Source organism: Microcaecilia unicolor, chromosome 7 (genome assembly GCF_901765095.1).
Source record: "Microcaecilia unicolor chromosome 7, aMicUni1.1, whole genome shotgun sequence".
Taxonomy (NCBI): domain Eukaryota; kingdom Metazoa; phylum Chordata; class Amphibia; order Gymnophiona; family Siphonopidae; genus Microcaecilia; species Microcaecilia unicolor.
This window is the reverse complement of record NC_044037.1, coordinates 104328891-104343319: the sequence shown is the minus strand read 5'-3', so window position 1 is coordinate 104343319 and position 14429 is coordinate 104328891. Positions and strand designations below refer to the sequence as shown.

At 42.4% G+C, this 14429-nt stretch overlaps 1 protein-coding gene across 1 annotated transcript in view; it reads left to right on the top strand.

Moving 5' to 3' along the window:
• Positions 1-14429, top strand: part of LOC115474249 (major vault protein-like) — a 91898-nt gene that overhangs the window by 61909 nt on the left and 15560 nt on the right. Inside the window, exons 10-11 of the mRNA XM_030209635.1 lie at positions 10244-10482; positions 11394-11591. Coding sequence (XP_030065495.1) covers positions 10244-10482; positions 11394-11591 — 437 coding nt within the window. The remainder of the gene's footprint in view (positions 1-10243; positions 10483-11393; positions 11592-14429) is intronic.

The window sequence follows — 14429 nt, the reverse complement described above, 5'->3', positions numbered from 1 at the left end:
TTGTATGGTGAATTACATTTTTCAATAATACCTTGCTGTAATAGGGAATCAATTTGTTCTTGAGCTCCAGCAATAACTTCAGGTTTTAATGGGTACTGTGGGATTTTTGGACCTTTACAACCAGGTAACAGCTGAATACGATGGGGAGGACCGGTAACCTTACCATAGGGTTTCTCAGGTGTGGCCCAAAGAAAACCCGGTAAGTCATTCAATGCTACCTCTATTTGTTTTTCAACCATAGAGGTGACAGCCATTAAAAGTGAAGTGTTTGTAGTAGGGGAAGAATCAAAATGAATTTCAAAATGAAACAATGTCAATAGATCTCTTCCAAGTAAATTAACAGGGCACAGCGGAGCGTATAAAAAGGGAGCAGATAGTTGTTGATCCGCATATTTAATTGGCAGGGGCTCAAGCAGTGGTGTGTCCGTAGGAACACCATCAAATCCTGTGGTGGTAACATTGTCTGGGGAAACTTTAAGAAGTTTCTGTAGTTTGTGTGGGACGTGGGCTAGTACAGAGCGAGAAGCGCCTGTGTCAATTAAGAAGGGGACCGGAACTTCACAGATAAGCAGGGTGATCATGGGATCATCCAGTCCTGCAGCAGTGCGGACTACGCCTAGTCACTGTGGGCGGCGTTGGTCTGGGTTCCATAAAGGGAAGGATTGGCGTTCTGGAGGATTTTGGCGGGTCTGACGGTTTTGACGGCGGATTTGATTCATAAGGGTATTTTGTGGTGGTAGTGGGCATTCCCTTGCATAATGACCGTATTGCTGACAACGATAACACAGAACATCTATATAACGATCTGGACTAGGCCGGGAATAATCGTTTCGGAACCGTCTGTTATCATCAGGAGGGCCCCGTTGGGGACCCCGCTGCGGTTGCCCGCGCCGACCTCTTTCTTCTGGGTAGTTAGGTCTACGGTCTGGGCGGTAGGGCCGTGGGCCCTGAGTTCGGCCGTTATTGTCATAGCGTTGGTCAGCATACATAACAATAACAGGGGGAGAAGTGTCAGGAGTATTGGTATCAGGGTCAGAGCTCTTAGAGGCTCTTTTCTCTTTGAGATCTTCAGTCTGCAGCACTTCCAAGTTAGTGTGTACTGTCTTACGATGTTGGGCTTCATCTTGCTTGCTTTTAATAAGCCGTCTGCAATGATGAAGGATGTGTTCACGAATTTTAGGCCATTTTTCTAATTGGAGACCTACGGTGTTCTCCAACTTAAGTTTAATTTCTGAAGGTAAGGTTCCCTTCAGTAAATGGTAGAATACTGGGAGGGCATTATCAGAGTCAAATTTTTCCTCTGTTTCTTCCTTATAGAGGTCTTGGAGTCTGAGTAAATAAGCCTCAATAGGCTCTGAATCCATTTCCCATCTTTGGGAAGTGATAACCGAAAAGTCTTTAAGGGTCGGATACATGGTCCGGATTTCCTGAAATATTTTTGTCTGAATTTCAGTCAAAGGGTTACCATCATATTGGGTATCTGTAACAAATTTTGCATAGCCCGATTGAGTGAATATGTCAGTGACACTAGCGTGTGGGGTTCTGCCCAGGAGCGCTTTCATATCACCTACTGATAGAGTAGTCCCCAGGGTAATGTCCTGTAATTTTTTCAACCATCGGTTGCCTCCCAGTGCAATATCCGGGAGCTGTAGTATGAGGCTATTCAATTCAACAGCTGAAAGTGGGGTGTATTCCGTATGAGGGACACCACCTGACATTTTATTCAGCAGGGGAAAAAGTTTCACTGATTTAAGGAGATCAATCGAGGTGGTTGGGGGAAACTGATTCTCATACTTTTTCCAAACCTGAAGACCTTGGATTAGATAGAGGGTTGTTTTCTGATCCCAATGGGGGTGGTCATAAATTAGATCTCTTACAAGTGAAAGCTTGTCAGAACGTAAGGATCCTTCACGTGGGAAGAGAGCGGACTGGGGCTGGAGCGCCTCAGACCATCCTGCGAGATTATCAACCCATGGGTGAACATAATGCCATGAATTCTCATGCAAAGCCACATATTGGGCAGGAGTGTTAGGTGGACCAGATAGGATAGGTTCTGTACTGATATTCTGTCTTGTAGGGTGTTGGGGACTGTCAATGACTGCAAGGCAGCGGCTAGAGCCTTCATCAGTAAGATAACTGTGAGGATCGCGCTGTCTAGTATGATGAGAAATAACATCATGTTGTTGGGGTATCTGGGGTATGTCGGATTTTGATGCAGAAGGTGCAATAGTGTCAGGGAGCGTTGACATGGACTTCCGTAGAGAACGAAGTCCTTCAGAAACGTATACGAGATCATCTCCTATAGTGGCTAAGGTGAGGCCGGGTGACGGTGGACAGCCTGCACCTGAAGGGACTGGCGTGTCAAGGGGGAGGGGCTTCGGTAGGTCAAGGTGAGAAGAATCTCCTTCCATCGAGGAGGAGAAACTTAGTACTGGGGGAGGTTTGTTTCGAATATCCATCAAATCTGTTTTAATTGGAAGTTGTTGTTTTAAAATTTCCCATGCTTCTTCTAATGGGGAAGATATTACTTTTGGTAGACCCCCAGTACCTGGTTTGGCTGGAAGTATGAGAGGACGGCGGAGAAGAGCCAGATCCTCTGCTAATTGGGGAATTGTACCCTTGGGGCGTGCGCCCAATTGATCCCATCTAGGAGGAGTAGAGCATTCAGGTTCTAGAGTGGGTATGGAAGAGTCTTTCGGAACTGGGGGAGCTTTAATGAAACCCCGATCATACAGTCCCTGACAAATAGCCCGTGTCTGTGTAGCAGGACTACATGGAATGAAACCCATCTGTCGTAATTGAGACAGGATAGACTGTAGGGATTCAGCTGGCAAGGGACCAGTTTGGACAGAAGAGTCCAAAGGTAGCGGTGGAGGTGATGTCTGAGTTGTGTGTCCCATATGTGGGTAGGTAGTCGTTTGGGTGGTCATGTGTGAAGTCAACCCGGATCCTAGGCTAGGGTAGGTGGAGGTCTGGGCAGCTACGTCAATTTGACTGATAGCAGGGTACTGGACGGTGGCCGGAACTGATGGGTTCGGGACACAAGGATATTGCTCAATAATGGGAGGGGGTATCTCAATCTCATAGCCTCCAAGAGTACGATATACATGAGGCGGTGGTGGGGTTAGCGTCTGGGTTGTTGCTTGCATCGTTGGAACAGTAGTAATAGTAGGCAATTGGGCGGTGGTCGTGGCCACTGGGGTTATTGAAGGGGTTAAGGGCGTCTGGGTTTGTACTGACCCCTGAGATATTGGAATTGGGTCTTTTTGTGATGAGGGAAGAGATAGATCAACTACACCGGCAATGTGTACGGTAGTAGGTGGGTCAAATCTGATAGGAGCGGGATGTACCGCAGGCAGCGAAGGTATCGCTGTCTGTGATCCTTGAGATGAGGAGGTCTGTGTCTGAGATCCCTGCGAAATCTGTAGCTGAAGTTTATCACAATATCCTGGGGGTATCGGGGTATATCCCACTGCACATGGTAAAAGCTTGGTAGTACCTGCAGCATCATAAGGTGGAGGGGCGGTAGGTGTTACTGCCTCTTGGTAAGGGGCTTGATCGCAAGCAGACTTCGCTAGGGCTCTGTCATGCTGGTTTTGTGCAATAAGTATAAATTTATTAATAGCAGCTAAATGCTTCTCCCTAGATTTTCCTGTTTTGTTGGATTCATTATAGCAGACCAAGGCTTGGAGCTTACCCTGATCAAATGAGCCCTTTGTTGGCCATTCCAATCCCGGGTCTTTAGCAGACCAAACGGTATGCCAGGTTTGACATAAACGGGAAAGTTCTTTTTTATCAGCGGGGAAAAAGTTGAGAACTCTTTCCAGGGGGCTAGTGGAGGACTGAGTGGACATAATGGAATTAGGAATAGGGGAAAAGCAATCCACATAGGGGGCGGTGTGCAGTGTAAAATGGCAAATTAAATCTCAAATTGGATCCTAGTTCAAAGAATTATAATAGGTACCTCTATAAATATATATAGATAAAAAGGTGCAAAAGATCATTCAAAGGAAAACATGCATCATGCGTATAGAAAACACCTTTATACTCACGCGTCTTCAAGAGCGTCCCAGAAGTGGAACCTAAAACATAAATTACTAATTGGCGGAAAGCCCTATGCTTTTGCCGCAGGTTAAATAAACAGACAATTGAAAGTTACAAAGGTGAAAAGTGTAAGAAAATAGAGCAGAAGGTGTTTAGTGTCAGCTATTATATATTTATACTACTCTATCCCAAATTAATAAATACTACTCCCCAGAGTGTGCTTCTAAAGGCGTAAAGAAACCCAGTTTCCCAGCCTACCAAGAACTATTCCGTATACATGGCAGAGCCCCCAAAAAGGGACCTTGCAAACACTCCCAAAAAGGACTCAAGAAACCAGCGAATAAGGTGTCATGAGTCGAAGAGCAGCGGTCCAATGGGTTTTCGCTGACTAGTGAACTTCTCGTGTGCGTTTGAACTTCTCGTGTGCGTCTAATCACCCCAAAGGACCTGTAGTTTGAGAACTTCTCGTGTACAACAACCCACTCAAAATTTTGTGGTTAGGAAACATCTCGTATATGACTAACCAAACTACAACATTGGAAAGTTAGGAAACTTCTCGTGTAAAAGCTAACCATCCAAAAATATTGAATGCCCGAGTCAACCTGTATACAATCTCAACCAATGCCTTAGGCGTCCCTTTATTGTCACCGCGATCATGTATACAGGTAACTCCTACGTGGGCAATAATGCCGAATCAGCAGGCCACTCCGAAAATGGAATGGAAGTCTGCTCCTAATAAATAAGATGCCGTCATCCATTGAAGGATCTCCTTCAATGCATGTAAGTCTCAGACATCGGTATCGAAGTTAATTGCATGACACTAGTACAATAAAGTAGAGAGAGAAAAAATATTAAGAAATAAAGGAGAAAGAAGGAAAAAGGAAATAATAAATATGGCATGTTCCTAGAAAGAACCTCTGAAACCTAATCCAGAAGTAACAAGCAAAAAAATTATTTTAAAGGGAAAAAAACATGTAAGCTCTTCGGGTAAGGCACAGTAATCAGACAACATAGAATAAGTTTGCCACACAGCACTAAAGAGCACTCAAGCATGACAACTGACCGAAAGGGAGCTATGACAGGCAGTATAAAATCAATCATCCGAGACGAGCAAAGCAAAAAACCCAGAGAAAAACTTGACATTGTAAATCATCAAACAAACAGCCTAAAATGTTCTTTCATGGCTGACAAGATTAGTGCTATAACCGTGTAAAGATTATAGGCGAGCAGTGAACCAGCACTGCCATCACAGAAGTAAAACTTAAGATGATCCGAGCCAAAATATTTATACAGGAAAGAGTCTGTATCTAGAATACTTTGGAAACAACACTATACACCGTTTTTCCTATAGAACAAAAGCACAATATGATAGCGTTAAAATGGGACAAAAACACTTGCTTTTTAACAATAAAACCAAATATGCAACGGCCTTCCTAAAATACTACCGGTTAAGCATTCAGCAAGAAATACATGCGTATTAATCATAGTAAGGTGACATTATAGTAAATTATTAAGACATATATCTGTACATATATCTGTACAGGGCAAAAGAAATGTTACTCCGCTAGGAAATGAGTAATACCATTTACAGTTCAAAAACCAAAATCATGAAGCATAAATCATGGGGGGGGCCACGTAAAATATAAGCGTATTACCAAGAATAGATTAAAGAAACATTGTAACATAATCATTAGGACAAAGAAGGAGAACGCCGGTTTGTAAAGGGGAAAGGTAAGTAATGTGTGTTTGAAAGTGAAATACCCTGTTAAATTTTATAACCACATGGTGTAGCACAATTAGGTCTATCAAGCTGTCACTAGCAGCGCAAAAATAAAGAAACCTGTCTTGGGGTTGAAATCACGGCTCAGAGACAGAATGAGAAAGCATTTGTTTAAGGGAGATGAAATGAAATAGAGGGCAACGCCCAAAAGTCAAAGCAGTATGAGCAGAGAATTGTGGGGAGTGGGAGACAACCAGAGAATTAGATAATCTCCTCGGCGTTAAGGGAAGGACCCTTGCATAAGTCCACCAATTTCGAGGGGAAACCGGATTGGAAAGATATGAAAGAGATGGATTCAGGAGGAATTTTGGGAGAAGAGAAATACAGTTGACAGAGGATAGACAGTGAGAAGTTAAAAAGAATATCTGTGTAATTGACGGTTTAACTTGTACCACTTCAGCATAGAACAGGGACAAAAAAAACGAACGGAAAAGGGGGAGAGGAGAGGAAGAAAAAAAAAAATCACTTTCTTAGCTTTTAAAAGTGAACTGTAGAGCCTCCTCTGCCGAAGCAGTGCTGGACTGATAAGGCAGCTAAAGTGGGCACGCTTCCCAGATTCTCATGTCCTTGAGATAGTGAACTACAGCACTTGTTAGGGAAAACCTTTAAAAGCTACAGAAAGAAATGGCAGTTTCAGAAGCCTGAATAAGGATATTAAAAAAATGTGAGAAAAAGGGGTTTAGAACTTACAGCTCTTCGGGCAAGTTTATTCGAAGCCCAAGAGGGAGTATATAATCAAGACTCACACCACATGGGACTGAGAAGGAAAAGGGATAGTTTTATAGGGAATCAAAAAAAATGATTTCTAGTTTGCACAGGAAGCCAAAAAGGTGTATGTAAGGTGTTAAGTTACCCCAATTGGTATCGTGCGGGCCACACCCTTATAAATTTTACACGGACCACGAACAGTCGGTAGAGCATCAGAGAGGAGGGCAGGGAGGATTATTGTGGCCGAAAAGGGGGACAAGACCAAAATGTTGTAAAAGAGGGGATTCAGATTGGACTTAAGGGAAAAAGAACGGCTATGGGGGGGGGGGGTGAAAGCACAGAACTGAGCAGTTGTGAAAAAGAGCAATCAGGTGAACTACGCAGTAGATAATAAAAGACAGGAAATGCGCTTCAAAGTGAAAAAGCCAAGCCAGATTTTGACAGGTGGAAGCCGGTGCCTTGTATGACAGCGGCATACAGAGATAAGAACCAAGAAAAGCAGAGACGGAACAGTATAGTTCCAAATCAGACGGAGTGCAGAGACACACACAAAGATGTAAAAGGAAAAAAGGACGGAATAAGAGATACTACGCAGTTATTCATAACAACTGAAAAGATAGCACTGGAGCATAAGATAGAAACTATATATCTGTAGAGAGATGAGGGGAAAACAGCAGTTGGACGACGGTAAGCAGCCAAGCTGAACACTGTTTTCAGCTGAAAAGGAAAGAAAGTTGTAGAAAGTCCAACCGAAAGAATGAGGAGGAATAGAGTAAAAGGGACAGTCCCGAGACATTAAAAAATCTCGTGGATAACTGTTTCAGCACAAGATCAAAAGTATGTGTCGCACACACAGAGTGAAGGCAATAGCAGATGGGGAAAGGTGGGGGCTGTCAGTACTAGGAGCAGAGAAACCAGAAGGATTTTAGAGGAGAGCAATCTGAAAGCGTGCTGTTCTCCCAGAGTAAAGAAAATTCCCCCGAGACGGGAACATACAGAAGAGAAAAGACTAATAGGAAGAGGTAGGCAGAAGAAGTTAGGATGAAGGAGAACAGGAAAAGGGGGAAAAAACAGAATGCATAGTGAGGACAAGGATTTGATACGGAGGGATTAAGACAGAACACAGGGTGGGAATGGGAAACAGAAAAATGCGCAATCTCTGAGGATTGTTAAGCGAGAATGCTAGCATAAAGACCAATCCAAAGATTTTGAACATTGAAATAAACTTACAGCAAACCCCAAATCGCAGTCGCCTGGATTCGGTGTTATGCATCATTCACACAACAAGCACAGTCTTGCGCACATCACGCAAATCAAAGAGATGGACAGGATAGGAGAAAGAAAAGAGGGTGAGAAAGAACAGAACAGAATATTGAAAGACAGAAACGAAGGTTTGACCACAAATAGAGATCAGCATAGTCAAGGGCAGAGAAACAGGTGTGTTAGGTCAGCGCAGGGCATGAAGACATTCAGGGAAGAAAGTAAAAAGACAGAAGAATAGAAGAGTATTTAAAGTAGGGGTGAGGACGGACAGAACATTGGTGCCCAATACCCCTGAAGTGGGCAGTGTCCGTGATAGGGGAAAAATGAAGGAATAACAGCAGGGAGATTGGGGAAGGAAAGATAAGAGAAAAAGAGAAAAAAGTGATAAAAAGATAACAGAGAACATTTGAACGCACAAAATAAGTATCCCCTCTTGCGGTCAAAGGAAGATAAAGAAGGATAGAGTGAACGGTCAGCGTATGGCTGGTCACCACTGTTTTAATTTTCCCTCTGCTAGACCTCTATCTGACTCCTTCACACGGGGGACTAATAGTACCTATTTCATATATCAGGTTCTGTATAGTTTCTCTAACCTCCATTGTCACCCAATCATAAGGGGGTCTGTTCTGGGGTGGCATTAGGAGCCGTAATTGAAAACTAATTCCCATAACTACTGCTTTCTGTTTTTCTAGATCTAGGTATATTCTGGACCATTTATGTTCCCACATAAATCTTATTAAACATCTGTCTAAGTTTCTGCAAAGACTGAGTGTCACTTGTATATGATCTACCTTGTAGGCTAAATGTTAGGTAAAGAGAAGACAGAATCTATAAAAATAGAGACAGAGATAGGTTTAGATAAATAGATACATTTTATTTCTTACCCAAAGACAAGTCTTCAAATTGGTACAAATACAGACATCAGATTCTGGTTTCAACCGCACAGGGCTTCGCCGTCTGACTGAAGCCTTGGAGAAGAGACTCTCAAACTGAGCCAAACTCTCCCCTCTTTTATACTCTATCTTCTCCATAGAAGTGAATGGTGAGATACCTAGCTCCTAATATGTCTCAACTTCCGGAGATCATACTTTCCCATGTGATCTGCTATCTGATGTGCCCACCTCCTTCCGTTCTCAGCTACTGCTAATTATCAACATGTTTTGGGAAGCGTTGAGATAACAGTTTCACATCTTCCGGCTGCAATACTTTTCATACCTTTCTCATGAACTCTGTATTACCTCTGTATCATTGTATACCAAAACTAATAAGCTCCATTTTATTCATCTGATCTTTCATTACAGGTGCTATATTTGAATTAAAAATTGTACCAATTTGTGGCAGAACTCATTGTTCAGACCTGCTTTTTGCAGATTCTTCAAATATTACATCATTTACTTGTTGTTTGGCCTGGTCAGTACTTTTTCAGTTGTTTTTAGGCTGCATAGCTCTGGCCAGCAATATTCCAGTGGTAGCCTTAAAGCTAGGCCATATATTAACAGGATCAATTATAAAACTAAACATTTGCTTACTTTCTGAAAAGTATCTGGGAAGATCAGGTTATGTTTGCTATTTGTTTACTGAGCCTCAGCAGAGAGCTTTTCTTCCTGGCTAAGACTAGAAGCAAAAATCAGTACACTCTAAAGGAAATGAGCTTCTGGGCCAATCAGATCCCAGTCAACAAGATTTAAAAGTATACTGCTGTTTGCTTCCTGCTTGTGTTAAAGAAAAAGCACATTCAGTTCCCTGTAATGGCTTTACAGCAAAGAAATACCACCTGCTGGCCAAACAGGAGAAATACACTTCAGGACATAATTAAGGCAGGAAAATATCCAATACATTTTACAGGCTTAAAATACACTGTTTCTTCACAGGTATATAAATTCAGCACTTAGATTATACACTTCCCTTTTAAGAGTTCAGAAGGCCAGTTGTATCATATTTCTTGCACATAGGATACTGTCAGCAGAGTCCTTAATTGAGCTCAAGTGTACAGCGCTGCGTACGTCTAGTAGTGCTATAGAAATGATAAGTAGTAGTAGTAGTAGAGTTCAGTAAGAGTTTGCATTTTCCTCATGCTTAGGCAAGGGTGGTTTCATGCAGGAGAGCATGGGCTACAAAATCATTCTCACCTTCTTGGGCATGCTAAAATTATACCAATTGATCCATTAATTATTCCAGCTGAGGCCTTCACTGGATCAGGCCCGAGGAGACAGTAACAGGAGTTTACAAATAATGCAGAATTAAAAGAAATCCCAGACAGGTGTAGCCTTATTGTCAATTGCTTTGCATTGTGTTTTTGTTACCACATTGTTGCTGGTTGTGACAATGCTACTGTTAATATGTTTCTTTTTTGAATCTTAATAAATATTTTTCAAAATTAAAAAAAAAAAAAAAAGAAATCCCAGAAAGACCCAGTGTAGCTTGACTCTGATATGTTGCTGCTTCTAGGTGAGGGCTGTCATAGGCCACAGCTATATGCTAACACAGGACGAGGAGCTATGGGAGAAGGAGCTGCCTTCAAACGTAGAAGCCCTTTTGAGTTCAGGCAGGGATCCTGTGGCTGACCGTTCGGATCGATCCCATTCACAGCGAGAAAGGAAAGCCCGTGATAAGACCCGTGCTGTTTGCTACCAAGTGCCCCACAATGCTGCTGTACAGGTCTATGATTACCGGGAGAAGAAAGCCAGGTAAATGCTATATTCTCTGTCCCTCTTAACTACTATATCCATTTTCTCCTCTCTCTTCCACTCATTGCTACTCCCTGTCCCTCTCTTTGTTCTTCTAACATTTTTTTGTTCTAGCCAGGCAGTTTCCTCCTATTTTTTTTTGGTGTTTTAGCTCTATTGAAACCAGACTGTAGTAGGCTATAGTACCATAAACTTTAATTTGCATCTATCAGGGTTTAAAACATTTTTTTTTATTTGCATGAAGTCTTTATTAATCATGAAAACATACAAGAAAGCTCGCTGAGCTCATCTAACAATGCGTTATATCATGAGCTATATAAACAAACAAAGGCGCCATAAGCACCGCTATCAAACATTTTCAACATCTGTTGAGTTGCCACAAAGAACTTCAACTTTTTTTAAAATTTTATCTTAGGAACATATCCCCCAATAGTACCCTCCCGCCCCCTTCCCCCCCCCCCCCCCCCCCCCACCTCCCCCAACCTCCCCTCCCTGGGGCAAATCACTTAACCCCAGCCATTTCACTCTCAGCTCACTTCACTCACATTAATTACTGAGAATGAAAGGTTTCCAGACAGAGAACCATTGGCTCCTACGTTGCCTGCGCTCAGCTAAAACAATTTTTAAACCTCTGTTTTATGACATTTCCCCCTAGTCTGGACTCTGTGCAGCCTGAGTCTGGCCAGGAGGTGGCACTGTTGTGTAGTGAATAAGCCTTCTCCCAGGAAGTGTAAACACTGCTTTCATAATATCTTCAACCCAAGGAACAGAAGATCTGATCTGACATTCAAACCCAAGTGTAATGCATGGGAGCACACAACTGTACCGTTGAGTTACCATTCTCTGCAGTTTTCTCCCTTCCCATCACTTTTCCCAGCCTCTGTCTTACCATGCTCTCCTTCTCCCCTCAGGGTGGTCTTTGGCCCCGAGCTGGTGATTCTTGGACCTGATGAGCAGTTAACAGTGATCAGTCTCTCTGGGGACAAGCCAAAACGTTCCAATGTCATCAAATCCATCTGCCTTCTGCTGGGACCAGACTTCTGTACAGACATTATCAATATTGAGACTGCAGACCATGCCCGACTACAGGTCCAGCTGTCCTACAACTGGTGAGGGTAATGCAAAGGGTGTCTCTTCACACTCGATCCTGTGACACATGCGTGCTCTGTGATACATCCATCCGTAATGCAAAGGGGGCATCTGTTCACACTCTGATGTCCACACGTCCTGTGATATGTGTGTCTTCTGTGATGCATGTACATCTGTAGTGCCTATTGAACCTCTCCCTACCCAGTTATATTCACCTGCTGTGACACCCAGCTTCCCCACTGTGAAATACTTTAATGCTGTTTCCCCAAAGTCTTGGAGGGACCATGTTGAGACTGGTGTTAGTGCCATTAGTAGGAATACAGATGTTGCTGATTTATTGAAGGAAAGGATAGTGAATTTGCTGGAAGCCAATAAGTTGCAAGATCAGAGACAACATGGTTTTACCAAAGGTAAATCGTGCCAAATGAATCTCATTAAATTCTTTGACTGGGTGACTGGATAATTGAATCAGGGACGTGCAATAGATGTAATGTACTTAGATTTCAGCAAAGCTTTTGACACGGTTCCCCACAGGAGGCTCTTGAATAAACTTGACAGGCTCAAAATAGGACCTGACGTGGTGAACTGGATTAGGAACTGGTTGACGGACAGACGCCAGAGGGTGGTGGTTAATGGAATTCGCTCAAATGAGGGAAATGTGAGTATTGGAGTACCTCAGGGATCGGTGCTAGGGCCGATTCTGTTCAGTATATTTGTGAATGACATTGCTGAAGGGTTAGAAGATAAAGTTTGCCTTTTTGCGGATGATACTAAGATTTGTAACAGAGTGGATACTCGGGAGGGAGTGGAAAACATGAAAAAGGATCTGTGGAAGCTAGAAGAATGGTCTAAGGTTTGGCAATTAAAATTCAATGCGAAGAAATGCAAAGTGAAGCACTTAGGGAGTAGAAATCCATGAGAGACGTATGTGTTACGTGGTGAAGTAGTAAATTTAAAACAAGTTGGAGAAATATTTCTTCACTCAGCGTGTAATTAAACTCTGGAATTCTTTGCCAGAGAATGTAGGGAAAGCAGTTAGCTTAGGGTTTAAAAAATGTTTGGATAGCTTCTTTAAAGAAAAAGTCCATAAGCCATTATTAAAATGGACTTGGGGAAAATCTGCTGCTTATTTCTTTGGTATGCAGCATAAAATGTATTGTACTGTTTTGGGATCTTGCCAGGTACTTGTAACCTGGATTGGCCACTGCTGGAAAGAGGATGTTGGGCTTGATGGACCTTCGGTCTGTCCCAGTATGGCAATACTTATGTACTTATGTAAATCAATCTCATGCATATTCATTGTGGAAATCTTGAAAACCGACTAGGTTGTGGCTCTCGGATCGTGGTTGCCCACCCTTGAGATGCAGTGTGTAGTTCCCTTCCCAGAGAGCTTATAGTAGAGCAGTGGTTCTCAAACCTGAGGGACTACCAGTCAGCCAGGTTTTCAGGATATCCATAATGAATATGCATGAGAGAAATTGGCATATAATGGAGGTGACAGGCACGCAGGTCTGCATAGAGTAAAAGGGGCACTCAGGGAGGACAAGACCATAGCAGAGACTGAATGAATTCTTTTCTTCGGTCTTTACCAAAGAAGATGTGCTAGAAATAGTTTCAAGAGTGACAATGAGAAAGAACTGAAAGATTTTGGTGAATCTGAAAGATGTACTGAACCAAATCGACCAATTAAAAAGTAGTAAATCACCTGGATCAGATGGTATACACCCCAGAGTACCAAAAGAACTCAAACATGAAATTGCTGATCTGCTGTTAGTGATCTGTAACCTGTCATTAAAATCGTCCATAGTATCTAAAGATCGGAAGGTGGCCAATGTAATCCTGTTTTTTAAAAAGGGTCCCGGGGTGATCTTGGAAATTAAAGTCCAGTAAGCTTGACTTCATCACCAGGCAAAATAGTGGAAACTATTATAAAGAATAAAATTATAGAACACATAGATAAACATGGTTTAATGGGTTCACATGGATTTAGCCAAGGGAAGTCTTGCCTCACCAATTTTGCTTCATTTCTTTGAAGACGTGAATAAACATGTAGATAAAGGTGAGCCAGTTGATTTGTAGTGTGTCAAGATTTTCAGAGAGCTTTTGACAAAGTCCCTCATGAGAGACTCTTGAGAAAATTAAAGAGTCATGGGATAGAATGCCGTTTTCTGTTGTGGATTAGGAACTGGTTAATGGATAGAAAACAGAGGGTAAGATTAAATGGCCATTTCTCTCGATAGAGGATGGTAATAGTGGCGTTCTCCAGGGATCAGTACTGGGGCTGGTGCTATTTAGCATATTTGTAAAATGATCTAGAAATGGGAATAATGAGTCAGGTGATTAAATTTCCAGATGACATGTAACTATTCAAAGTTGTTAAACAGTATGCAGACTGTGAAAAATAGCATGAAGACATTAGGAAATTGGAAGACTGGTCATCCAAATGGCAGATTAAATTTAATGTGGACAAATGCAGTGTGATGCACATTGGGAAGAATAATCTGAATCAGTTACCTGAAGTTAGGCTCCACCTTAGGAGTTGGCACCCAAGAAAAATATCTAGGTGTCATTGTAGACAATTTCGTTACTGTTTTCATCTCCACCACCTCCCGTGGGGGAGGGCATTCCAGGTATCTACCACCCTCTCAGTGAAAAAAAATACTTCCTGACATTATTTCTGAGTCTGCCTCTTTCAATTTCAGTTCATGCTAACTAGTTCTACCACATTCACGTCTCTGTAAAAGCTTTGTTTGCAAATTAATACCTTTCAAATATTTGAACATCTGTATCATAGCCCCCTGTTTCTCCTTTCCTCCAGTGCATACATGTTTAGGTCAGCAAGTCTCTCCACGTCCGTC